The sequence below is a fragment of the Podarcis filfolensis genome (genome assembly GCF_964270895.1).
Source record: "Podarcis filfolensis genome assembly, chromosome: 1".
In the NCBI taxonomy this organism is placed as follows: domain Eukaryota; kingdom Metazoa; phylum Chordata; class Lepidosauria; order Squamata; family Lacertidae; genus Podarcis; species Podarcis filfolensis.
This window is the reverse complement of record NC_139604.1, coordinates 101,511,702-101,537,706: the sequence shown is the minus strand read 5'-3', so window position 1 is coordinate 101,537,706 and position 26,005 is coordinate 101,511,702. Positions and strand designations below refer to the sequence as shown.

The 26,005-nt window shown below is 40.5% G+C and overlaps 1 protein-coding gene across 6 annotated transcripts in view; it reads right to left on the bottom strand.

The window, feature by feature from the left end:
* Nucleotides 1-26,005, bottom strand: part of AKAP6 (A-kinase anchoring protein 6) — a 239,895-nt gene that overhangs the window by 4,501 nt on the left and 209,389 nt on the right. For all 6 annotated transcript variants that reach the window (XM_083608609.1, XM_083608610.1, XM_083608607.1 and 3 more), the window contains 2 exons: nt 19,385-19,600; nt 1,847-5,217 (listed from right to left, as the gene is read on the bottom strand). In XM_083608609.1, the coding sequence (XP_083464735.1) occupies nt 1,888-5,217; nt 19,385-19,600 (3,546 nt within the window). In that variant the 3' untranslated portion in view covers nt 1,847-1,887. The remainder of the gene's footprint in view (nt 1-1,846; nt 5,218-19,384; nt 19,601-26,005) is intronic.

Sequence of the window (26,005 nt, the reverse complement as noted above, 5' to 3'; positions counted from 1 at the left end):
GACATAAGCTTTTGTAGTCCAAGAAATATTAAACCACAATAACAATAGAATCAGATTACATATGTCTACTCAAAAAATAAGCCTGTTGAGTTAAATGAGGCTTATTCCCAAACAAGCATGTATAGGATTGTAGCCCAAAGGTACTAGTCCTTAAACTGCCGCAGACTCTTTCAACACAATCCTTTGCAGAGTTAGGCCAATGAAATTAATATTCCTCTCTGCATTTGATCAGGGCGTTACTTGATTCCACTGTGGTAGAGTGTTATGTATATATCCCGTGTTACAGAAATGGTAAACATTGTAGTTCTGTTGGAACTCTCATGAAATTGCTGTGAGTGCTTCTCCCTTAACTGTGTTATCCTCCTGTTGTTTCTACAGCTCAGGGCAATGGGGGTGCAGGATCACATCATACTTGGGCACCTGCGAAAGATACCACTATCCTCTTCCAAGCTGCCCATACAGTACTTCAATAGAGAAGGGTCATTTTTCTATTTCAGTAGGGCAGTTTGCATTCCCATATAGCAATCACCGGAAAGGAATAGCTTTAGATAGTGCATTTGCATGTGCTGTTCCTTTCTCCTGTCTTACATGTTTTCTCCAGGCATTTAAGAATCTGGCTAATCTAATGTGTGTGACAGAGCAGAGAACAGTAACAAGTGTACTTGCTGAGTTGCAGAGTGCTTCCACTTATGTGGGCTTCCTGTGTGATGTGGAACCCTGCTTTTTACAGTGATCTACATCACACAGGAAGCCTCCAAGATTACAGGAAATGCTCCAATATAGACAGCCACAATCCAACTCACAGATGGGGATGGGGACCTAGTGCACTCATTGCTGTCCCCTGCCCTCCGCAAATGTGTTAAACCATTTTCCTGAATGCCCACAGAAGGCTGTAGTGAGTTGGGTAACCTAGAACCAAGAGAGCAAGTGGAGATCCTCTCCTCTTAACTTTCCTTCCCCATCAACAGAGACAGGGTCAGCTATATTCACTTTCATGGTGTGGACTAGTTTGCTGTCTCTGAGCAGAGTTACCCAGATAGGAAGCAGTGGCGTAGCGTGGGTTGTCAGCACCCGGGGCAAGGCAAGTAATTTGCGCCCCCTAACCCGTGGATTTGCGCCCCCTAACCCGTGGATTTGCGCCCCCTAACCCATGGATTTGCCCTAACCCCAGATGTTGCGCCCGGTGCGGCCGGCCCCCCCTGCACCCCCCACGCTACGCCACTGATAGGAAGCAAAGGGCTGTTGGGGAAAGCCCAGAATATACTAGGTGTAACACTCAGTTTCTCCCATCTTCCTTTTCCCCAACATAGTGGGACAGTATTGCATCTCTTTTGAATCTGCTTCCACTGATAACTGCTGCATTGCAGAAAGAAGATTGCTACTGATTTCTCTTGGATTCATCGGGTAATTTTGCATAGTACAAATATCTGAGGAAATGCAACCAAGAAGTTTGAATCACACAAGGGCTAGTTCTTTTTCTTTTTTGAGCACAGATTGAGCCAAAGTACAAAATGAATGCTGTTCACATCAGCTGAAAATAGTATTTAACTAGCTGCTTTTCACAGGGAAGGAAATATGTGAAGTGATCAGCTAGGGATCAGCTCCTGCTTTTGTGAATCTTGACAAATAAAGGTAGTGATTTGAACGCATATTTGCCATTCTCAGCTGATGCTTGTTTATCTGAGTCTGTATCTGTATCTTAAACATAAAAGAAGTGGCCTGGAATGGTTTTTAATTCAAGAGACACAATGCTATGATCTACTCGAACACTCTGAAAGGCCACACATTTCCTGCTTCATTATAGTCATGTCAGCAATAAGCAAAGCTCGTAGTGTTTAGTACCTACCTCTTTATGAAACAACGTGTGTGTCCATGGAGGAATACATTCTACCTCTGTGTATTTATGTGCCTTTCTTTGTGAAGATGCAGGAGGTTTTCTTCACATGTAAGAGTTTTAGTGTCCTGGTGCAAAACATCCTTCTCTTTCAAGTGATCAGGCGTTAATTGAATGGCTTCAGCTGAGGCCTTTATAGATGAAGCAAAACCTTCTTCAGACCTTGCGATCTCAAGTGGCTCTCTGAGATGATTTTCTTTAGAGTTATTTGGGAAGGAATTCAAGACTGGACATTCATTAGGGATGTCCAGACTCAAAGATTCACTAGCATAACTTAAATTATCTGATATCATCTGGCTAAGAGAGCCAGGCATGCTGATGTCCATCTCCTCACTTAAGAAAGAAAAGCCACTACATTCAGCAGATGTTTTAGGTTCATCTGTTAAATCCAGGGCTTCGTATTTTACTTCCACTTCACTGTCAGGAAGATATCCCTGCTGTTCCACTCGTTCATCTTCAGGACAGGCTTCAAAAAAGCATTCAATATTTTCCGCAAAGTCTAGAGGGACTGGAGTGCTGGTCTTTTCTTCAACATATTTAGTTACCTCCCCACAGTCACTGTCATGAGAAGAAAGTGAAAGGTACGAATAAAAATCACCTTTTCTAAGTTGAATGGGCCTGTGAGAATGTTCTAGAACCTTTTCCCTGATCTGGGCTAATGAATGCGGAACAGCTGGTTCACTTTCAGGCTGAGACTTGTTCTTTAAGGCTGTTGAGGCCATGTCAATTATCTCCATCACAAAGTTGTGCACTGAACAATCCTCCTCATTTCTTTTATCAAAAGCAGCAGTTTCACAGCTACAACAGGAATCACTACAGCCAGCTGATGCATTTCCTTCTGCTTCATTTGATTTTAAAGATGCACAGCAATCTCCACCATGTTCACTAATTCCTGTTCTGCTTTGTTGATCATTTGGTAGCGATTTTGGTAATGCCATATCTGAACTTTTCATATCCGAGTCAAATTCTGTAGAAGGTTTTATAATAGAATGGCCTTCAAACTGAATATGTTTTTTATATTCTTTCTGAGAGCTGGATATTTTTGACAATTGAGCTGGCTCTTTACCATCCATATGTGAATCATCTGAACTATCAGTAAATGCTTCACAGATACAACATTCATTTTCACTTCCTTTACTAAGTGGGCTAACATTCATGGCAGCAGTTGAAATTTGAATATGTTCTTCCTTTGGACTTTCTTGAGTAATAGTAACATTTCCATTCTCCATGTCATCCACAAAGTGATCTTTGGAAACTTGAAAGCCATCATTTTTTATTTGCCTTTTTGTCCCTGACTCATCATGGCTCTCTGATGTGTTCTTACTGTTGCCATTATTTTTTGAAAGCTTGCGTATGGAATCATTCAAGAATTTTTCAATGCTCAATGAATCCTTTGCTTTCAAAGTCTCATTACTTCTTAAATTCTTACAGCCCTGGATTTCATCATCCAGATTGCACTTTCTCTTCTCCTTTGTCAGATTAAATTTTGGTCTGATCCAAGTGTAGAGTTCATTCTTTATGTAGTCAAGTCCTGAAATTAAATTGCAGTCTTCATAAATATCCTCATCAGTTGCAATACTAGAATCATCATCTTCATCTTTAATGCCTAGCTCTTCCTCAGTCAAGGTGAGAGTAGAACTTGATAGCAAATCACTATCATCTTCATCATCAGTGCAAGCGGAGGTACAGGAAACATTAACAATCATGCTAACGTTGACATCGCTCTCATCAGCTACCGACCGACTGAGGTGTTTTCTGAATGATGCATTTGAATCTGGTGCTTTATTTCTGTGCAGTACAATATCTTCAGAGCACAAAGACAGGTCATCACTGCTGCTTAGCTCAGTGAGAGAAGCCGGCGAATCTTCATTGATAGAGGACGCAATATCCAATGACAACTGGCCAGCCAAGGACATTCTTTGAGAAGTGCTTTGGAGTGTGATATCAGAGATGCTACGCTTTATTTTTTGGTCTAAAGGGCTCTGGATATTTTCTAGACGATTCAAAAGGTCTAAGGTCCTTTTGCTAAGTTCCCCAACTGAATCACTACTTCCACTTAGGTCTCCAGAGCCATTGCAACTAAAAAGATCTTCATTGCTTTTGTAGGGTGTTAGCCAACTCTCCAAGGATGTGCTACGATGAAGCCCATCTCCACTTCTAAAAACAGTCGAGCCAAACAACTCATTTGTCACCGAAAGGGAGTCTAAAGAAGAGCTATGAGATAAAGTTGGGCACAACTTTGCATTTGTTGGGTCGCTCAGTTTCTTCAAATCCTCCACAAATTCACAGCGTTTGGGGTCTCCATCATCCAAGTTGGTTGAGAAAGCAATCTCATCTGTAGATACGAGTGGCTTGAACTCTAAAGGTTGATGTTCCGATTTCAAGGGGACTTTATCAAAATAAAAGCCATGAAGCAAACTACCCTGCTTATGTGCTTTTTCTGAGTTTGATTGTTTCATTATCATTGGTAGCTTGATTTTGGAACCCTGAAGGTAAGAATAGTCATAAAATGTAAAGACGTTGTGTTTTCCTTGTTGCAACTCTTCTGAACCCTCAGAGCCCTGTTGGGCGATACTGCCCAGGCTTTTAGCTCTGTTGCTGGACTTTGACTGGGAAGTATTTAAGAAATTAAAATGGATCTCCCCATCCGCTTGCTTTAAATTTTGTTTTATCACATCAACTATATTCCCTAACTGGGAATCTGAAATGCTAGTCACAGAATTATCCTGCTTTCTATCAGTATCATTTTGCAAATGGACATCAGGATTTTGGATAGCTTCTGCCTCACTTCCATTGACTGTTTTATTCTGACTGTCAGAATGCCTACTTACATTTCCGCTGTGATACATATAATTATGTGGGCTTGTCAAAGTGGTCCTGCCCATTAGTTCTGGCAAATGTTTGGTTGGTGACAACAAAGAGTTCTTATTCACATGCTTCTTTAAAGTGTCCAAGTGTGTAAGTGTGGAGGATTTGGATGTCTTTTTCATTAGAGAGATATGATTTTCCCCTGATAGCTCTACATTGTGAAGGCTGTACACTTGGTAGACTTGTGGACCTGGAGATGCTGTAATGCTTGGGCTGCTGAGGCAATTTTCATGCACAGTGGGATTTTCCTCCTGTTTGGGACAGTCGTTATTACCACATGCTTCATAGGGAGAGTTCAGTTTTGTGTCATCTTGCTTCAGTTCTTGATCAAGCTCACTGAATTCCTCATTAACGCTAATCAACGTATTACTTATATCCATTTCATCCCATTCTAGTGCATCTTCATTTGTACCATTCAGCTCCATTAAGCTTGGATCGATAACATTCAGGGATTCCTGTTAAAAACAGAGAAATAGAATAATCAGTTAAATCACAAACAGTACATCCCACCTCCATAACTGAAAGTCAATACATAGTTCCTTACTCCTTGTAAAAAGCCCATTTCTCACCAGTTTTGCTATGCTGCATAAAACAAGAGATAAATTACTGAAATACAATAAATAACAGTAAAGAGCAATAGGTAAAGTTCAGAGTGTGGACATAGAAAAACTCATTCAGATTCTATCTTAGCTATGAAGTTCACTGGGCATTGGGCTGCTAAACTAGAAATCTAGCAATAGCATGGTGAGTTCAACAGAATCTCTCATACTGCTTAACCAAGGATGAACCGCATTAAAAACAGCAGTTCCTTCTTTCTCTAGAATCTAGGGGTCACCATGCACCATAAACTCCATCTCGTCTGAGCTTCAGCCTATTCTGTCTCATCCAATTAATGGCTCCCAAACTCAAGGTTGAGGCTGCTGGTATTGGATCTGGTGAGGTGCCAATCTGCAGTGTATTTCAAGGACTTAATTGCCTGTCCCTCCACCCATAGCTACAAACAGGATCAGCACCACAAACTCCTCAGGAAACTGGTGCTAGTTTTAGGGTGCCTAGGATTATCTGTGTAGAAGACAAGATGAGGTAGGGTTTTTTTTTTTTTGTTACAATTGCAGCTGGAGAGCCAAGGTTAAACTTCCCCTACTGTGTGCTGTGGTCCCACTCAATGGCCCTCCTGCCCACTCCACAACCCAGTATGCTTCAAAGTGATAAATTTAGTGCCATATCTAGTTTGGCTTTTAGAGACAGGGAGTGACTATTCTAACTATAACCATATAACAACCTGACAACGGCAGAGGAGACTGTACAATCATGCTCAAATACTAGGCCAGTACTGAACAGTCAACCCAATGTATAACCTACATGTTTTTGGTTTGTAATACAATATGGTGGTAATAGTATAATGCTTCTCATGGCAGCCATGATGTCCTGAGCAACACCACACTAAAAGAGGAAGTCTCAGCATGATTGCTGATGTCCTGAGATATGTGGCTACCTCTGTCAGTTTAGCCAGGAAGTCTGTCACCTCTCAGGCAGTGACAAAATGCCAGGCGGCACTCACTGCGGGGCCTGCAGCACACCCAAGCCACACATCTCTCCTGGGAGTGACGTGGTGGCCTGGGCACCCGCAGGCTCCGTGCTGCCCAAATGGTCTGCCTGCCGCCTCCCCATCAGCTGTAGGGCGGCTGAGTGGAAGGAGGCAGGCAGACTCCTCAGAGGCCCCAAGGAGCATCCTGCCCCAGCTTGCCCTGCCCCGCAGGCGGTTGGTCCTGCCCCTGGGCATGTGCGCCGCCCCAGGCACCCAATCGGCTTGCTCCACCACTGCAGAGGTGTTTTCAAGGGATTTGCCAGCCAAGGCACCAGAAACATCCTGCTAAACTATCTGGAAACCACCTGGAGTTACCTTAGCATCTGCTTTGCATTGCATGTGGAAGTTCTTCAGTTCAACCCCTGGCGTTTCTAGGCTGGGCTAGGAATGTTGCCTACCTGAAACCCTGGAGAGCTTCTGCTAGTCAGTGTGGACAGTACAGAGTTAGATGGACCTACTGTCTGACTCAGAATAAGTAGATCTCTGTGGCTAATGCACCATCATGTTATCTGCCCTTGACAAAGGAACTACACCAGGTTTCTAACACAAAACACCAAATTCAGAGTGTTCTGTATTATGTGGGTGGGGCCAGATATCAACTGAGACAGACCCGTGGTTGCCAGGGAGGCATGAAAATCATAAGCCACTCCCAACAAGGGACTTTAGCGTGGATGAGATTCCTGGGGACACCCAACCTGGGCGTTAATGTTCATCTGTTATACAAGTTCTTATAACAGCTCCTTTGTATAGAGTATACCCAACTCTGCTGAATTTTTATTTGAATTTCCATTTGTTTGTTTGCTGATAAAAGCAGTATTAATGACTGGTTAGTATGACTAATGAATGTGAAAGACTTTAGTTGTAAAAGCAATCCATCAGTCGTCTAATCAAATACTACATTAATTTCATATATTGCCTGTGCTGACATTGCTCTGGGAAACTGCTGAATAATGAAGCAAGACGATAGGGGGAAAATTGTTGCCTTCCTATGAAATTGTCGGTTTTATGTATACAACATTTAAAGCTAATCTGATGAAGCCTTCCCTCTTTTTTTTTAGATGTATATTCAACTGTGAAAGAAAAGAAGATAGGCATTCCTTGGGGGCGGGCTTTTCAAAGGATGTGGTGCAATGCAATAGAAAAGATGGGAAATTGCTCCTATCCAATTTCCCTATCTGACCTTTTAACTGGACACTTTGCAGTAGATGGGACTGCATGACACATGAGATGTCTTCTAATTCTGGGATACTGGAATTCTATTGTTTAGTGAAGCAAAGCTCCAAAGGGCTATAAGTTCTTAAACCTTCTACATAAAACTTCCATGCATACAGAGACATCACTGAAGTTTTCTCCATATTTCAAAATGCATACCAAGAGTAACTAATGTCTTCTTTAAGATTTGAAGGGACAGGAAACTAGCTACAGACTCCATAATTTTGTGAACCTGCAGAACCCACCCGCTTCTTAAATATAAAACGCTTGTCACTTTCTGGCAAGGAAGATAACATTGCTGCTGTAAATCAGCTTTTGCCTGCTTCATTTATTCTGCACATCATGCAGATTCCACAGCAGAACAGAAACAATGACATAACCTCAACTCATTTATTTTAATTGTGGGATCACTTATTTCAAAACTTACTTTTTGTCACTTAACTGCTCAGAGTTTTACATGGGAAATTAATTAATTTCAGTAGATCTACCCTGAGTAAAAATTCATTGAACACCATCCACTGGGTTGTAGATCCCAGGATCTGCTGAAAGAAAGGTTCTCCTCCTTCTGCAGCCGGCTGAAAATTTTCTCCAGGGGCTTCCAGAATGGTGTGGAAAGTGGCAGGTGGGACAAGGAATAGGTAAAAACTCCCTCTTCATGTAATATTCCAATAAAGATGCTTTTATGTCTTGACAGAACAGACCTGTAGCATAAGCACCTCATATGCTTTTACAGGACAATTAACAAAGAGTTTTGGTGGTTGGAGCAACTACCTTTTCTTTCGCTTACACTAGTTGTCAGCTCTGAACGAGTGGATAAACCATTGTGGAAATGAAGCAAAATGAATGAAAGAAGCCATCCCCCACTTCTAAGAATGTATGAACCACAATGAAAAACAAAAATGATTTTGTATTTGAAAAATGCCAGCATGCCAGTTACTTCTTCTGAGGGAAGTAATCATGTTTGCAGTGCCCATTTCACCTCTGCAGCCCTCATGTTTTTGTTCTAAATGGGTCTCCTTGTGTTGCAGCCAAACAGAGAGCTATCCTCTTTGCACAACACCTACACCTCATCATTAATAAGCAGCAACTGTAAAAGGACATTCACGCTGCAACATTTTTGGGTCCACAAATGTGTATAAATACAGCGCTTTACTATGGCTCTCTAGAGGCAAGAGCAATTAGATTCATATACTTACTGTAATTAAAGTTAAAGCAGAAGCTAATTAGCAATGTTGTGTTTACTTTTCTTTAAAGAAAATAAAGATCCTAGAGTCAGACACACAATATATATATATTTAAATTTCATGATTGCAGGTACCCACAACTATAATTCAGTCCTTATATTAGTTTCTTCGCTTGTTCATAGCCCTTCCTAGCATTTGTTGGTAGAAAATGTGATGGAAATCACTCTAGCTTTAAAGGGAAGTAGAGGAGTCATTTTTATGCTGTGAGATACGATGAGGTATATGTTCTACATTTCCCCCCTAAATCAATTTTCTTATTGAAAATAATTAGCCTTTTGAGCTCTTGACAAAGCATGGCTCCAACCTTGTATTGAGCTTTAAGACAGGACAGTGGTCTGTCTAGGTTCAGTGTTGTCTGTACTATACTAGCTGGGTTTCAGACAGGAGTCTTTCCTAGTCCAGGGATTAAGCTTTGGGCTTCCTTCATCCTAAGTATGTGTTCCACCACCAAACTATACCCACATCCTTGTGAAAGGTCAATTAAGAATGCTAGGGTCAGATGTCTGTAAACATGGTTGGATAGCACCATCGACCACAGCAGGGTGTCCACAACCCATGTGGTCTCAGTAAAGGATCTGATTTTGTGCAACTAATAGTGATCCTTCATCCATTGCATTGAGGCGCATCTTATAATAAGAAACATAAAGATAAAAGGGCATTTGAGCAGCAACTGGGAATGCTGTGATGTTCAATATGCAAGCTCGAGGAAGAGATAATCCCATTTCCTTGTCTATTTGGAAAGAATTTGATGGGCCATTAGCTGGGTTCCCTGTTCCATTGATTGCCCCTGCCCCACTCCTCAACATCCCCAATATCCACAGTTGAAAAAGCAAAGGCAGCTTAATTTTCAACTTATATTTCTTTGACATGAATCAAGAGAAAACCTGGGACATTAAAACACCATTTATAGTATTGTAACCAGTGCTGGAGGAAGGGTAAGGTTATCAGACGTCCCCGTTTTCCAGGGACAGTCCCCGGATTTACAAATCAGTCCCCTGACAAAATCCATCTATTTAATAGGAAGTTGAAAAGTGTCCCTGGATTCATTGAGAGAAATCTGGTAACCTTAAGGAAGGGGGTGCGGGGTGTGTGGTCTGCCCTGGGTGTCATCACTGGGGGGGGGGAGACAAAATGACAAAAATATGAGTTTTAAATAATAATAATAATAATAAAATTGGGCTCATGAAACTTTTTAGTTCAGTCAACAAACGTAATGAAACGTGGCTGGCACTGGGTGCCGCACTGTGGGGGCCAGCACTTACTGTGGGGCCTGCAGCGTGCCCGAGCCACGCGTCTCTCCTAGGAGTGATGTGGTAGTTTGGGCGCCTGCAGGCTCCACAGCGTGGGGCATGTGTCTGCCGACCACCTCTCTCTCAACTGCTCTCCAGCTGAGGGGGAGGCGGTGGAGAGGCTCGATGCAGTGCACCCTGCCCCCAGGGGTGCCTCGCCCCATCCCCAGCTACAGGACGCACGTGTCGCACTGGGCACCCGAGTGGCTAGCTACACCACTGATTGTAACCCCCATTTGGCCAAAACGCAGCAACCCACATTTGGCTAAAATGGAAGAATAGGGAGCTTCCTGTTTGATTGCAGAATTTGTTTGATACTGCTGTAAACTGATTTTTCAGGGGTACGTGGAGCTGTACAAGAAAGGTATGGGTAGAAAACCCTTTTTGCATGAAAAGAACTCTGCTTCTCTGATTCCAACTCGTAATTTCTTGCAAGATACAGTTTGTCACCAGAATGATTCATTCCAGGGCTCCAAGCATAAAGGTCTGCACTGGGAATTATGTGGCGCGATGACAAAATCAATTTATCCATCTTCTACCCTTTTTTGGATCCTAGCCCATGCCAGAAACTCATTTGGTTAACCTTTAAACCCCCTTGCAAATGTTCAAGGGAAGGAACTTTCAAAATTACCTACTGCAGAAAAAACACACACATGGGTGTCCTGTTTAAAATTTTGGTCACTTAAACAATTCAAAGAAAATTTCACAATTTCCACAAATTGCGTGGGGCGTACCCATTTAAGTAAGTACTGGGTCTTAAGCACTGTTAACACTCTGACTTCAAAAAAGGAAGGACTGTGGAAAACAGTGGTTACTTTCTGGTCTATCACATTTTAAATCAATTTAAGTGACAATCACTGGTTTACGTGTCAAATCGTATAGGAAGAGGGGATTTATTTGTGTTGATAACATCTGGAAACACAGCACATTTTATTGGAAGTTGCTTTTGCTGCTCTATAGTTTGCTTTTCATCTGTCAAGGAGTTACATGACAGGTATGTATACGTTTGTGTGTTCAAGCTTCAATGTCATTTTGGTCTCAACATTGCTTCAGGTGCAATATATTAATTCCCCCTTCTAAACAAGTACAATAAAGGATATTCACAGGAAGAAAAAGCAACAACGAAAAACCACCACCACCAAACAAGATAGCTAGATGTGCCTTAAAAACACATTTATGCATGACCAGTTGTTCAAGAATGTGAAGGGGGTAAATCCTATTCAAATGTGTATCCTATCAAGAGCAACGCAACACGTAAATATTCTCACACTGGAATGGATTCAGACTTTGCTTTCCATGAACAGGCTGTTACTGTTGGAAGGAAGATGACTTTTGCCAATTCACCCTTCCTCTCTAGCTCCTCAACTCATAGGCAGGATTTGGGGTTGAGGACTGCAGCAGGGTATGAGCAAAAGGACCGTCCCCTGTCTCTGTAGGCAATATCGTTCACTCAGGCCAGAGCTGTTCCATAGACAGCAGTCTGAAGCGATGAAGAAGCTAAAGTACGGACTAAACAGCAATCCAAATTAGAGGGCAAACCAGAAGGCAGAACTGGAGAAAAGAAACTAAGAATCACAACCAAGAAGCAATCTAGGTCAGAGGGAAAACTAGAAGGCAGATTCGAGAACAAGTCAAGAGTCAGCACCAACCAGCAATACACACAGGCCTTGTTGTTCAAGCAAAGTTCTGCTGAAGCAGGAAATCCTCTTATGCAAGAGCCAATGGCCAACCTGGGTAGTCTGGAAGGTTCATCCCTGAGAAGCTCCAGAGACACTCCTTGCCACATGCGGTAAAAGGGTCAGCAGTTTTATGTATTTATTTGTTGCACCCACCCTGGGTATTGTAACAAAGGGCAGGATAGAAGTTTGTTTTAGAAAAAATAAAAAATAAAAATCTACAAAGGAGCCTGCTTATGTATCCCAATCTCCTTGGTGGAACAAAAGAGGGTCAGTTGTATGACTAAGATAGTATTCTGAGGCCAGTTATCATAGTTCTTTCTTTTTCCATGTTATCTTAATTACCTTGTAAGCCTGAAGGCAGAGCCATATTGCTTGTTTCAGGTGCTTGCCGTATTGCTTATAGAAACTGCTTGTATATATTTTTTTTAAGGTTGCCTTCCATCCTGCAATTGCTCTAAGTGTGGAACTGCAAAATAGCCAGGAGCTAACACTACTTATGAAAGAAAACTGACGAACAACAAGAGCCTGGGCTTGAATACATCCCTCTGCTTGCAAGCAAGTGATTTTGGTCATAGAAATGACCAAAATCGCACAGCAGTTCCAGTACTACAACCCCCAATGCTATAATTGTAGCGAAACACACACACACACACACACACACACACACACACACACACACACAAACACGGCCTATGAGGTGCAATATGTCTATAGCAAATGAGGCACTAACAGCTAATAGCAACAGGGGAGACAAATATCAGTATTAATGGCACTGATACAATTTCCCATTATCTAAGTGTATCAGGTCTGTGTGTGCACTAAATGCGATGTATTTTTGTACAATCTGTAGCATTCTGGGGATATGTTCATGGCTCCTAGTTCCATGATGAATTACAGCGTTTCCCCCCCTAATAGTAATAATAACAGTACTACTACGAATAATTTTGAACTGCAAAAATTCGGCATCTTTCAACATTGCTGAGTAAACTGACTGCATAAGCGATGACTCCATAAACTTTAGGAACTCATTTATTATGTTGCTAGATCAGACACTGCATTTATTCACACAGTGCATCTATAAAACTGAGCTTTCATTAGAGTCATGGGGAGGCCCAAGCCTCTTTCTCTTCACTTGAGAAGGTGAAGCTCAAGAAGATAATTAAGCATGAAACAATGAGGAGGCTTGCTGGGTAAGCAGTAGTGTGAAAACAGTTACTCCTCACAAAAGAGGGGAAATTAGCTGGCTGGATAAAAGAGGAAGTGTCAGACTGGAAGACTGGAAGGAGGACTCTGCCAGCATAAGCGGGGGAGAGCTCGATGCATCATTAATGCCATTTTTTTAACACTTAAGCTCCACAGCTGTCCAAGTCCAAACACATTCAAATGCCACACATTCAGAGAAATGAATATGCCGTGCTGAAATTATTTCCCTTAAACTTCCCATGTTCATCTTTCACTGGTTGCAGCCAACTGCCAAATGTAGCAGGCTCTCAGTGGAGCATCTTTGTTTACAGAGTCAGTGCAAACAGAGCCTTCTAAAGAGATTCAGTGTCCTCATTATATTATAACAAACACATCATTTTTTTACATTGTAAACACCAATATTTCCAGGAACAGAAAGTTTGGTTTGATTTTGATGCTTTCAAACTGTGCAGTTTCATTTGTGATGTGCTGTTTCCTTTCAAAACTTCCCTTCTCCAGAACAGTGTTCCCTGAAGCAGCCAGGATTTTTTTTTCTTTTTTTGGCAGAGGTTCAGGTGCACACAGTGCCAAAAGAAATAGAATAAACAAACACTGCTTAATGCAGCTGGCTAGGTAATTTACATATTACTGCACACCAAATATGGAGACCTGAATATGGATTAGAACTCCTGTGATGATACAAATGCTGTATAGATAAAGAAAATGAAAAATTCTACATAACCATCAATTTACCTTTCTCGGGAGTGACATTTTACAGTGAAATATATATAGAAACACATAGGAACATTAAAATATATATGGGGAAATAGGTACACTGTAGATGTTTGTGTATATGCTTATGTCAGTCCATCCATCTAATTACACACACACACACACACACACACACTTAGGCAACAATACACAATTCTTATTTAGGCATCCTCTCTCAAAAGTGTATTTTTCCCATAGACAAATGCTAAAGTGCTAAGAAAATAAATATCAAAATAGCTAACATATGCTGGACTGTTTTGGCATATTATAATGTCACAATAATTCTGAGTGTTTACTTGATGCAAACTTAGCTAGATGCTAAGATGTCCTGCTATACTAGGCAATGGAAGTGAAAATACAGGAACCATTTACTCATGTTTTAGTACACTGGTATCTGCTTTCAGAAGTAAGAGCTTCAAAGTATCCTCAATTTTGCTGTTTATGTTTAAACATACTGTGAGCATACCCCTTGGCACAGATTAAAATCAAAACTGAAGTTATACAACTGAGATCAATAGAACTCACTCCAAAGCAAGTGTGTGGGAGGGTAGCAGTTTTTCTAGCAAAATTCAAAACTGTAATTCAAAACAGTTAAACTGTAAATTAGAACCTATGACCTTTTATGCAGGTATTGCTATCTAACGGACTCTCTCACAGTATTAACAAACAATAGACTACAAAAACAGAGACTCCTACAGTCTAAATAAATGCAGTGAAGTCTCATTTATAGACAAATCATTGTCAGCATTATAGAGAAATGTCATTGTTATTTAGGCTGCAATCCTAACCCTACTTATCTAGGAGTAAATACATTAGAATTCAATAGGACTTAGTCCTGAGTAGACTTGGTCAGAACTATGCTGTTAATTTAGTATATGTGTGTATATATAGATATATAAATTGAATCAATTTTATCTTCCTGCTTATTTAAAAATGTAACACCCTGTACTGTTTTCTCCATACAAACTGAATGTAACAGGTATACCAATGGGATAATTCAGCATTTTAAATCCAGTTAAGATTAACAATAATTGGTGAAACTGGTACACCTGCATCAGGACCACCGGACACCTTCATCTGCCCCACCTGCAACAAAACATCTCTCTCTCATATCGGTCTCTACAGCCATAGCAGGCGCTGTAACTCTCCAATGGTTTGACTTAGCCCCAAAGGTGCACCCTTCCATTGTCTCCCAAGACAGACAGGTGCCAACAAAATATACTTAAAATGTGGAATAGTAGTCATTGCAGTAGTAGCAGTAGTCAAAGGTTTAAAATAAGGTCACAAAAAGGTAAATGAAAAGAATTCAAACATTTTATAGACAAACATTCTGATCCAGAATGAGATATCAATAAACAGAAAAAAGTTTCTACTTGTGGATCGACTCTACTGTGGGCAAAACAGAGTTCTGAGGTTAGAAAGAAACCGCTCTCTCATATTTAAAGTGTTTTCTGTGCCCCTCCCTGAAAAAATCCTGTGGACACACATGCTCGTGGAAGGCTTTTATCAAGTATCTGGTATTAATGGAACATAAATGGAGCAAGTAATTTCCACAGGATGCTGACTGTGTTTTCTTTCCTGATTTTCACACCAGCTTGCAGAATGAGGTCTATAGTAAATTCTTATGCTACTTCTTTTGCCATTTGTTCTTGCTTCACAAAATAATTATTTAGTTCGCAATTAGGCCATTTCAGATGCCAAGTGCTATTAGTATTGAGTGGTGATGTGTATCAAAACAACAACGTGATAACTTGTGCATCATTCTTCTATAGGTGATTTTTCAACATGTGTAATGAGCATCATGCTATTGATATATATATATATATATATATATTTAAAAAAGCATTTCACCAATGGGAAAGGCAGAGAACAAGGACACTTCATTGAGGGCCAACTTTATGAACAACTGTTTTCTTTCCCTAAAAGTGTCAGGGAAGCACAAAAGAAGAAGTGGATGAGGATATCAGCTTAGCAGGAATGCAGCGTTTTAGCACATTTTTGTTTCCAGGTTTGCTTTCCATTCATTAAAAAGAATCTGGATTTTTTCCCAACCTCCTCTCAAATGGTACTTTCAGCAACCTCTTTGACTCCTAAGAATAAGCATCCAAGAAAAAAGGCTTCTGGAAAGCAAATGCTTGGTGTTGTTTTTTTTAAAGTGAGCTGTCTCACCACCGCAGATTTTTCCAAGTTCTTACAACTCTAATTAAAATGTGGTAATTGGTTATGTTACCTCAATTACCATGATGCATGGACATTGATGCAGAGTGACACCAATTGAATCCCTTGGGTGTTATACCCTAAGGCCATCCCATTTATTGTGGCCTTATTATTTTCAATTATGTGGCTGGATGTACAGCATACTTTCAAAGCCAATGCACATGGGAATTGAGCTGGACACACAGTACAGTGTACTTACAGAAGCGTTCGGCAGCAGAGGAAAATTTGCATGATGGAAAGGAAGCATTTCTCAAATCCACATGAATAATCTAAGTCAGAAATATTGCAGAGAGCCAGGAACAGACTTCAATCAGGCAGGCATCCCAAACCTAAATGATACCAACTCAAAATGTGGCAACTAACAGCTTCTTCAGTTGTGTAGGGGGAAAAAAAGAACAGTGGCCTCTTATATGTGACAGATTTCAAGGCAAGGACAGTGAAATCACAGATAATGAATTGAAAAGAACAACAGCCTCTCTTTTGGAAGAGCTGTTTTGCCTAAACCCTCATTTGTAGCCCTGGCAATTCTGCTTATATGAGCAGCTTCTACAAGGAGAAGGTTTTTCCTGGGAAAGGAGCAGGACCAGGGGAAACCGCTCAGACCTGGGTCTAGAAAGCATTGATCAAGTGGAAAACTGCTTGGACCTGAGCTTCCTAGGTATGGGACAAGCAGCACTGTGGACAAGCTGTCAATCTTTTTGTTGGCAGCTGTGACCATGAGTATATTTTTACTAGCTTAGGTTGGTTAACCAACTGCTTCTGTTCCTAGGGATGAATACTATGGTTACATCCAAACTGGATGACTATAACAAGCACTAAACAGGGCCGCCTTTGAAAAGGGTCTGGACACTTCTGCAGGGACAGAATTTGGGTAGAGCCGCTACTAGGAGAACATTACACCAAAACCACACCCACGCCGTACATTTAAAGCACTATTATACAACTTTCCCGCCATGGCTTTCCCCAATGAATTCTGGGAACTTTAGTTTGTTTAGGGTGCTGATAGCTGTTAGGCGAGCCCTATTTTCCTCTCTGAGTTACAGTTCCCAGAGTTCCCTGGGAAGAAGGATTGATTGTTAAACCACTCCTGGAATTCCATTTCATAGGCAGGTAGTCTGAATTATTCACAAATCCTTTTCACTTAATCAAATGAATGAATTAAATGAAATAAACTTTATGCAAATAGACTTGACACATGACTGGATGGGGAAAGTGTATTGGGGATTGCTCTAGAATTTTAAGGAAAAACCACAGCAATTCAATGCCAGCTTTCATATTGACATACACTGACAATATGAGAAACAAACTGTCTTCTGCTATCAGTCCTAGAGAAACTTTATGTTTTGGGGAAAACTGTGGATATTGTAAAAAGATCTTTTAAAAGACAGCAAAAAGTTCTTTTAAAAAGCTACTAATATATATATATATCTCCAAGCTCTTTACAAATAATTTCAACATAACCCCCGAGCATGAATAATAGGTTGCCATTAGGGACCATGAAAAGGAAAATGGTCAAAGGAAAATGCTGATAGATGCATTAAAAGAACAGAAGATGGAAGCAACTCCTGAACTTCCGTAACACATCTAATCAACCAGGCCAGCATTTGCACTGTCAATGACTCTTGCCAACACCGAGTCTGATGCCATCAGAGATGTAAACACATCCCATTTGTTTTCATATATTACAGTATATTGTGGACAACCTCAAATAAAAAAACTATATACTTGTTTCCCGGGGATACCATTCATGTGCCAAGACTGGCACGCCATCAAGTGCAGAGAGATAGGCAAAGCAGAGAAAGCAATCTTGGGATCAGCCCAAGAAATGACTACACAGGAACTGAATGAAAGGAAATGTTGTAGCATGCCAGCTTGGAATTGGGAGACGGCAGGGGAGGGAGAGAAAAAGAATGCAAGAGAGACTAGCTAATTTCAGTTTCAACTACAGCATCCTGATTCTAAGAACTCTTTTTATCATCTAAGAAAATGGTAGATTTGGAAACTAGCCCTGTTTTCATATGGAATGCATATGTTCGTAGCAAGAGGCCTCCCCAAAACGAAAAATAAAACCTATATGGAGAGTTCTTAATGGCTGCCATTTCTCACCAGTTGCATTCCCTACCAGGTGAAATGTAATTCAGTCCAGCAAAGAAGTCTAGGTTACCCCAGGCAAAGTGGGAACAAAGCAGTGTGGAGCTTGTGAAGTTCTCTGGCATCCTGACATCAAGAAAACACACAGTGCTTTTACACTCCCCCTACCTCACCTCCCGATCGATTCTTATCCAAATAGAGCCACAAGACTACTTCACTCCTGCTGCAAGAGCAGCACTAGCCTTTAATTAGCACGTAGCAGCTTATTTAGAGGAACTGCAGCTAAACCCAGCAGCAGCAGCTCGCATGGCAAAGATGAGAGTAGCTCCGGCTGCAGTGGCGCTTTTACACGTGTGTTCAGCAGCCTGCAGAGCTTTTTCACAGTTGCCGCTTGCCTCTGCTTCAGGCAAAAGAGAACAGTCGGCACCAGAAGGTGAAAAAGTGAGAGCACAACACAACAAAAACAATACAGCTTTTTGCCAACTGCTGCTATTTTAAGAGGAATAAAGCTTCTGGATCAGATGGGCAGTCTCTGCACCACTACCCTGTAAAGAAAGGACCAGAGCAAGGTCCTGATTTGGCTCTAATAGAGGGATGGGGTCCAACAAAGGCACCAACACACAGCTGCCCCTGTGGTGTTCTATTTATGTCATGAGCTCCTTTAGGAATGCTGCTAAAAAAGCGAGACACTTTTCAATCTGTCCATTGCAAGCAATGTCAGAATTCCACAGGTCTTCAAGGAAAGGTTGGGCGAACATGTATTGAGGGTGCTGAAGTAGATTACATGTAGAACAATTCCAACTTTAATATTTTGAACCCGTACAAAACTCTTATTTCCATAGTATTTATTCCATGCTCTCTAACTCTGTTTGGCAATAAGGTTGGAATTGATGCGCTAAAGCACATAGATGCAGACTAGTGCTGGACAAACGGGATGTTCAGAATAAGTCCAGGGGCTGCTTTATAGAGATCTAGACAAATGATTGAAGTGTATCATATTACAAACAACAATACATGTTGGGGTCTAATCCAGAAAACCATTGACTATCCTTATCTGCCATTGATTTCAATTCCACAAAATCCATTCAGCGCCTTAAAAGGGTCAGAATCTATGTGTTTAAAAACAGAACTTGAGTTTGTGCAACGTGTTCATAGCCCATTAATCAGTTGGTTCCATTGACAGGATCATTATATGTTTGGGGAGAAAGGTTCAGAAGCCTAATTATTTGGCTCGCTGTTGCGCCTTCAGTGAAGATATCAAGAGGAACAAGGAAGGATTTTAAGGTGCTGGGGAAATGCCCCACGTGAATGCATTTGAAGGGAAGGAACATCAAGCAGGTGTCACTTACGGAATGCTTTGCCAACTTCTTCTGCAGTCTAGTTTGCCACTGGACAGCTTGCATGACGATGGCTTCCCACCTCCTTTCCAGATTTACAATTATCAGCTGCATTGACTGGTGATCTGCGTTCAGGTTACAGGTATCCTGGTCATTAAGGAGGTGCTGGCACAAACGCAACACTGAGCCCACGCCTCGGCGTCTCTGCTTAATTTCGCAGCAGAGGGACTGTGGACAGAAGAATGGTCAGTGTCAATGCACTTTATAAGTATAAGTATAGGTATAAGTATAAGAATTCAGCAGTCACTTGCAGAGTCCAGTGTTGCTGTTGCTTTAAGAATATTATGCAACACCATACCTTATAGCAGGGGTTCCAAAACTATGGTCCATGGAGCACCAGTTCATGAACTTTATTCAGGTGCTCTGCAGCACATGAGCGTTCAAATTCATATTTGTATTTGTACTGCTTATTTATTATCACCCCTCCCCCCCAAAAGCCCCTCCATGAACAAACCAGGTAGGCAGTCAAGAGCCCCAGCACTTCCTCAATTCAACAAACAAACAAAGAAAGAAACAGGATGAGAACTAAGCGGCCTCGGCCCTGTATACCTGAAGGAGCGTCTCCACCCCCATCGTTCAGCCCGGACACTGAGATCCAGCGCCAAGGGCCTTCTGGGGGTTTCCTCATTGCGAGAAGTGAGGTTACAGGGAACCAGACAGAGGGCCTTCTCGGTAGTGGTGCCCACCCTGTGGAACGCCCTCCCTTCAGATGTGAAGGAATAAGTAGCTATCTTATCTTTAAAAGACATCTGAAGGCAGCCCTGTTTAGGGAAGTTTTTAATATTTAATGCTGTATTGTTTTTAACATTTGATTGGAAGCCGCCCAGAGTGGCTGTGGCTGGGGAAACTTAGCCAGATGGGCGGGGTATGAATAAATAAATAAATAAATAAATTATTATTATTATTATTATTATTATTATTATTATTATTAATCCCTCTCCTCTCCCAATTTTCTCACAATGTGCAACAGTCCAGATTTAGCCTTTCCTACAAAGAGAAGTTAACAGTGCAGCCAATGCCAGAGCAGGAAAAGACAGCAAAATTAATGCAACAGCAAATGTATCTTCCTCCACCACTACCAACACACACACACACACACACACACACACACACACACACACAACTTTCCAGCAGACAGCAAAGCAAGCCAAGAGGAAGCCCCAGCACTTCTTCCCTTCCCCCTTTCCAAAAGGCAAGTTGTCAAACTTATCAAATGCCAAAAATACAAGTGTCTAAAAATAAAATAAAATCTGAGGCCCCTTTTGAGCTTGAGGCCCCAGTCCAAATGGTCTTCCCCACCCCTGATAGGTCCTCTCCATATGAAACACATATAGTACTGAAATTTAGAAACTATCAGTAGAATTTACCATGACACCTTTTTAAAATTAACACTGCAAACATATAGGAATATTGAAACACTGCCATATATAAAAGACAGAGGGCTTGCAAAACATGGACCATATTAGGATCAACCAAGGTTCACAAGGCAGGGTACCAGCTTTAGAATTACCGGTACATGCAACTCTTCCCTGGTCTGAGTGTTTGTAGGCTCTAATAAAGGTATGATTTCAGCACTTCCACAACTCTCTGAATTTTGGTATAACAGGCCAGCAAAACTTTTGAACAGTTCCATATGTTATAGATTTAAATATTTTGAAGTTGATTGCTTCGGAAAGATGTGGGATAACAGAGACATTTCAACTTGTAATTCAACCAAGGAAACATTTTCTTTCTTCCTTACAGTTTTCACACACCCGTGTCCCTCTGTTGCAAAAAACAAAGAACACAAGAAGAGCCCTGCTGGAACAATCCAAAACGCCATCTAGTTCATCATCCGTGTCATGGGCCCTTTGGCTCCATCAGGATCTGGCATGGTTTGGCAGCTCAAGATGAAGACGGTGGAGAAGCAGGTGGAGGGCTGGAAGTGTGGCAACCAGGGATGGAGGTGGGAGGTCCTCCCTGCTAACTGTTGGAACATTTTTGTAGCTTCCATTAAAATATGAACCTCTTGGCCTACTCATGTACCTTGGAATCTTGATTTTTGGACCTTGCTGCTGAGCCTGAATAAAGATCTTTTTCTTACTTGCAAGTTGCATTTTGTTTTTGTTGTGTTTTGGGACCTGACAATCCTGTTCTTACAGTGACCAGCCAGATGTTTATAGAAAGTCCAAAAGGAGGACCTTAGTTCAGCAGTGTTTGCCCCACTTGTGACCCCCCCCCCAGCAACGGGTATCCAACAATGGAGGTAGAACAAAGCCACCATGATGAGTAGCTAGTTCTCTTTATTCTGATCTGTCTGCCCTATGGCTTCCTTTGTTTCTGTGCTGTTCTGAGCAATTCTGCAGTCAACATTACAGTGTGTTAAGTGCTTTTGAAGAGAGATACCAAGGGGAAAATGCCACCACAAGTGTCTAGGAAGATGTATTCTTCAGCCTAGCTCCCCTCCCCTGCTCCCACACACTGTGTTTCCTTCACCGAGTTACTGTGGATCTAGTATCTTCTACCATATTAGAGCACGGAAGATTTCTTCACATTCAGGAGCTTACTAGGCAATTTAAATTGTGCACCGTGAAAACATCTGTTTCTCTCTGCAGGATGCTACAGATGAAAGTACATAACCCCATGAGAAAAATCTAAGCTATCACCCTAGCATTTTAGGTTTCCTTTTAGGGAAAATTTGGTAGCAGCGGGATGGGGGTAGGGAATTACAGTTAATAAGAAAAGCCTTGTGAAAAATATCTGAGCTGTTTAGAGATGCTGGTAACTGAAAAACATGGACTTCTTTGGGTGCAACCTCCTAACTGACACTGCTGTTTCCAAGAGGAAAAGCTAAATATTGCCATTGTTTAAAAATAATAGTAAGATGGCACTTAAATACATTTTCTGCATAAGAAAAGTAGCTCTCCCACTGAATGTTTTCTGTTTCCTAACCAGTGCAAAGCTGAATTCCTAAAGCAAAACAATGGTGTTAATGTCTAATATCTATATGTATACATACCTTTTTATGCCTTTGGGTAAAGGGCAAGTTGATTGTTAAACTGAAAGTCTTCAACAAAAAAATATGATTATATCCATAATGTAGCTGGATTGCTTACTAATCAGCTTGCACTTCCACAATTTAAGTTTTCTAGCAGTTAACAGATTGCTTATTAATGAACAAGGGTAAACAAGACAATGCAATCTCATTTAAAATGGGTGTTTTAATGCCTAAAAGTATTTGTGTTCAAAATGTTAATCCCAATAAGATGTCATTAGAAGATGTCTTAAAATGATTAAGTGCATTTCATTGTAAAGTAACACTGCACAGTTTATCAGCAGGTGGACATCTTATACAGATGTTCTACTTATTAATAAAATGTGTCCTATAACTGTTTCAATTGCCTTACTCTTATAATAGCCAAAATCCCATTATTTCTGGAATGAGGGAACACTCTCCCCTTAATATCTCTGAATTTTAAGTAAGCTGAATGACAAAATTCAAAACCACTATTTATGCCAAAATATACCCACAAACTTTATTATTCAATTTATAGCTGGAATGCATTTTCTAATGTTCCTTAACCTGCCTGTATTTACTTTCCTGAAGTGTATTGCTAAAAATTCTCCAGGAACACGAAGGGAATATCAAAGCTAGAAGCGACTGCAACTTCCTCATTCACAAACCCTGCCAGCATTTTACATCACAAATTTGCATACTAGCAAATCAAATGTTGCTTCAACCAATGAAACGTTGGTGATACTTCCAAGCTCCCCAATCAACACATGCAAGGCTGCCCCATTCTTCCTAATTTTTCTGCCTTGCACAGGGCTGTGTTCACGTCAGAACTGAAAATGTCGCTAAAGCCTTACTGAGACTGGGACCTCCTGACCTGTAACAAAGCTGCTTGAGGGGATTGTGGGCAAGGGGTTCATAAATGGTTCCAACAAGTGATTTTTTCTGGGGGGATACAGGGGTTCGCATACCCCTAAACATTTCGTGAATCTAAGTTTGGCCTCATTGAGGGGCAGTATTTCAATATGAATAGGAAAATGAGAGTACCCCTAAACATTTTTTTAAAAGAAAAAAAAGCACTGGTTCCAACCAACCAATGCTGTCCATCATCAGCTTCTTCTGTGAGTCTTTTCAGAATTAGACTCTGGAGAGGTAGAGATATGCCTGAGTAAAGAAGTTGCATTCTCACCCGGACATTAGAAGATCAGATATAGAGGTAAATTTGTATAAGACTGCAACCTAAGGCTGTTTCATAGTCTCTAATACATTGGTCCCTGTACGAAGTCTAGAAATGATTTCTTAGGAGATTGGACAGTGCAGTTAGAAAACCGGGATGTATAGGTTCCATACTAATTCCATGTTCTTTTATGACCAGTTATCTTGATAACATCTACATCTATAAAACTGACTGTTAATGAAAGCTTTCCATAAGATTCTTGAGCATGTTTCTAATTCTTCCTGCTGGCTTGGTGAGCCCCATGTATTAAAAATTATTGTAGATGCGCTCTGTAAATGATGAAAAAATAAAGTTTTCCATTAGAGACTTGAAAAGAACAACTAGCAATAAGTTATCTCTCATAATAATAATACAACCAAATGCCACATACTAGAAGTGAATGATGGCTTATAATCTTCTAAAGAAAACACTGACAAATCTGGCTGTTTTTTTAACTGATTCCAAACTTAAAAGAAAACGTTGCCTAAAATAATCGCTGAGCTCAGTTTCTGGTGGTGGAACCTAATCTATATAAAGCTAAATATTCTATAAGCATGCAGTGAAGTGCAAAAAACAGCCACTGAAAAATGACATGATTAAATGGCACAACATGCAATCATTTGCTTTCAATTATATCAATGTATCTTCTTCCTTCCGAGGAGTCAGGCAGAAATATTGTTTTTTAAATGCCTCTATTAAATTGGGCACCAATAATAAAATAGATGAGAGTCCTAATAAGCTCATTTGCGTAACATACATCATACACTACAAAACTATTCTCTCCAAACAGCTTTGCTCATACATTTGTCTCCTGATTGTCATCCATCTTGCCTATATTACAAGGGTGTTTTTAAAGGCATACTGCTGCTTTCATGGCCATTCATTGGAAACCCTTTGTACAACTTTCCTGATTAACCTTAGTGAGGATCTTTGATGCTAATTATGGGTGGGGGGAGTTTGGATATAATACACTTGCCGTCAGATTTTATTAGGGTGACGGTCGAAGGAAAATCTCAGACTGACATTTTGGAAAGATCATCTAATTGCAAGTCAGAAACATAGAATGACAGTTTAAAATAGATTATGAGTTCTTTCAAAATAGGGCACTGGTTCCCTTCATTTAAAAACAATACCTTTTATACTATTATCCACCCAATTGCTGCAATGAGCATCTCCCTTACCAAGATTCCTTTTTAAGAGTGTGGCATCTCACTGACAAGTTTGGAAATGGCATGTGACATTTATTATTAAAAATATCCACACTTCTAATAAAGAACTTATTTTCCTTTTCACTCTACTTACATGTGAAAAATACAAGCGCCATCAAACAAATTTCTTTTAAGTACATTTCGATTGTTTAGGAAATTCTGCTTGACTCATTGGTATGCAACCTGAGTGACTTTGGCATAACTACTCCTGTCAAATTATGGGCTTTGAAATATACATACAAATACATTATCTTTAAATTACTTGAAAACAATTAAATTTCTCGCATTGCTAGCCAATGAGTAGCACCTGTATTTATTCCAGCTTGACTCCAGCAGTACAGTATAATAAATAAGTCAAATAATAAGCGCAGAATTTATGCCTCTTTACATGTTTTTTGTCTATAAAGCTATGATTATCTAAGCATGACATTTTTTAATTTCTTGGTGCCACTCCTTATGCTGGGTTAAGTACTTTAAAAAATGTTTGTTCTTTTAAAAATGTAGTTCAGGGTGCTGCTATTTAATCCCTGTTCCTGTGTAATTAGTAATGCATAGTATACTTCTTTTCCTAAATTAAAAACACTATTAAAATTCCAGTCATATAAAACAATATGAAAATTAAGTTATTCTGAAAGGAAATTATAATAGGTTACAGATTGCTTATATCATTACTGAAATGCTGGCATCTATCACAATGTCTCCCTGGAATAAAAAATGTGGGTTTGGCAATAATCTCTTAAAACATAGCCATTATTTTAAAGCTTCTGCTATCCCAAGTTGAAACGAGCTGGCAGATACAGGAAGATTTTAGGAGAATGGAAAGTATTGGGGTAAAACAACAACAACTATTTAGATCCATCTTACTTCTTGATAAACAAATTGTATGTATTGTTCTACCAGGTGTAACATTCCAGTTTTCACCACAGTTTTTTTTTTTATAAAATTAATATTTGGTAGGCACCTTCATTGTACTGTTTTTGATGTCTGCAAAAAACCTTTTTTGTTTAAGCAAGCTGGGTGGCGCTGTGGGTTAAACCACAGAGCCTAGGACTTGCCGATCAGAAGGTCGGCGGTTCGAATCCCCGCGACGGGGTGAGCTCCCGTTGCTCGGTCCCTGCTCCTGCCAACCTAGCAGTTCGAAAGCACATAAAAGTGCA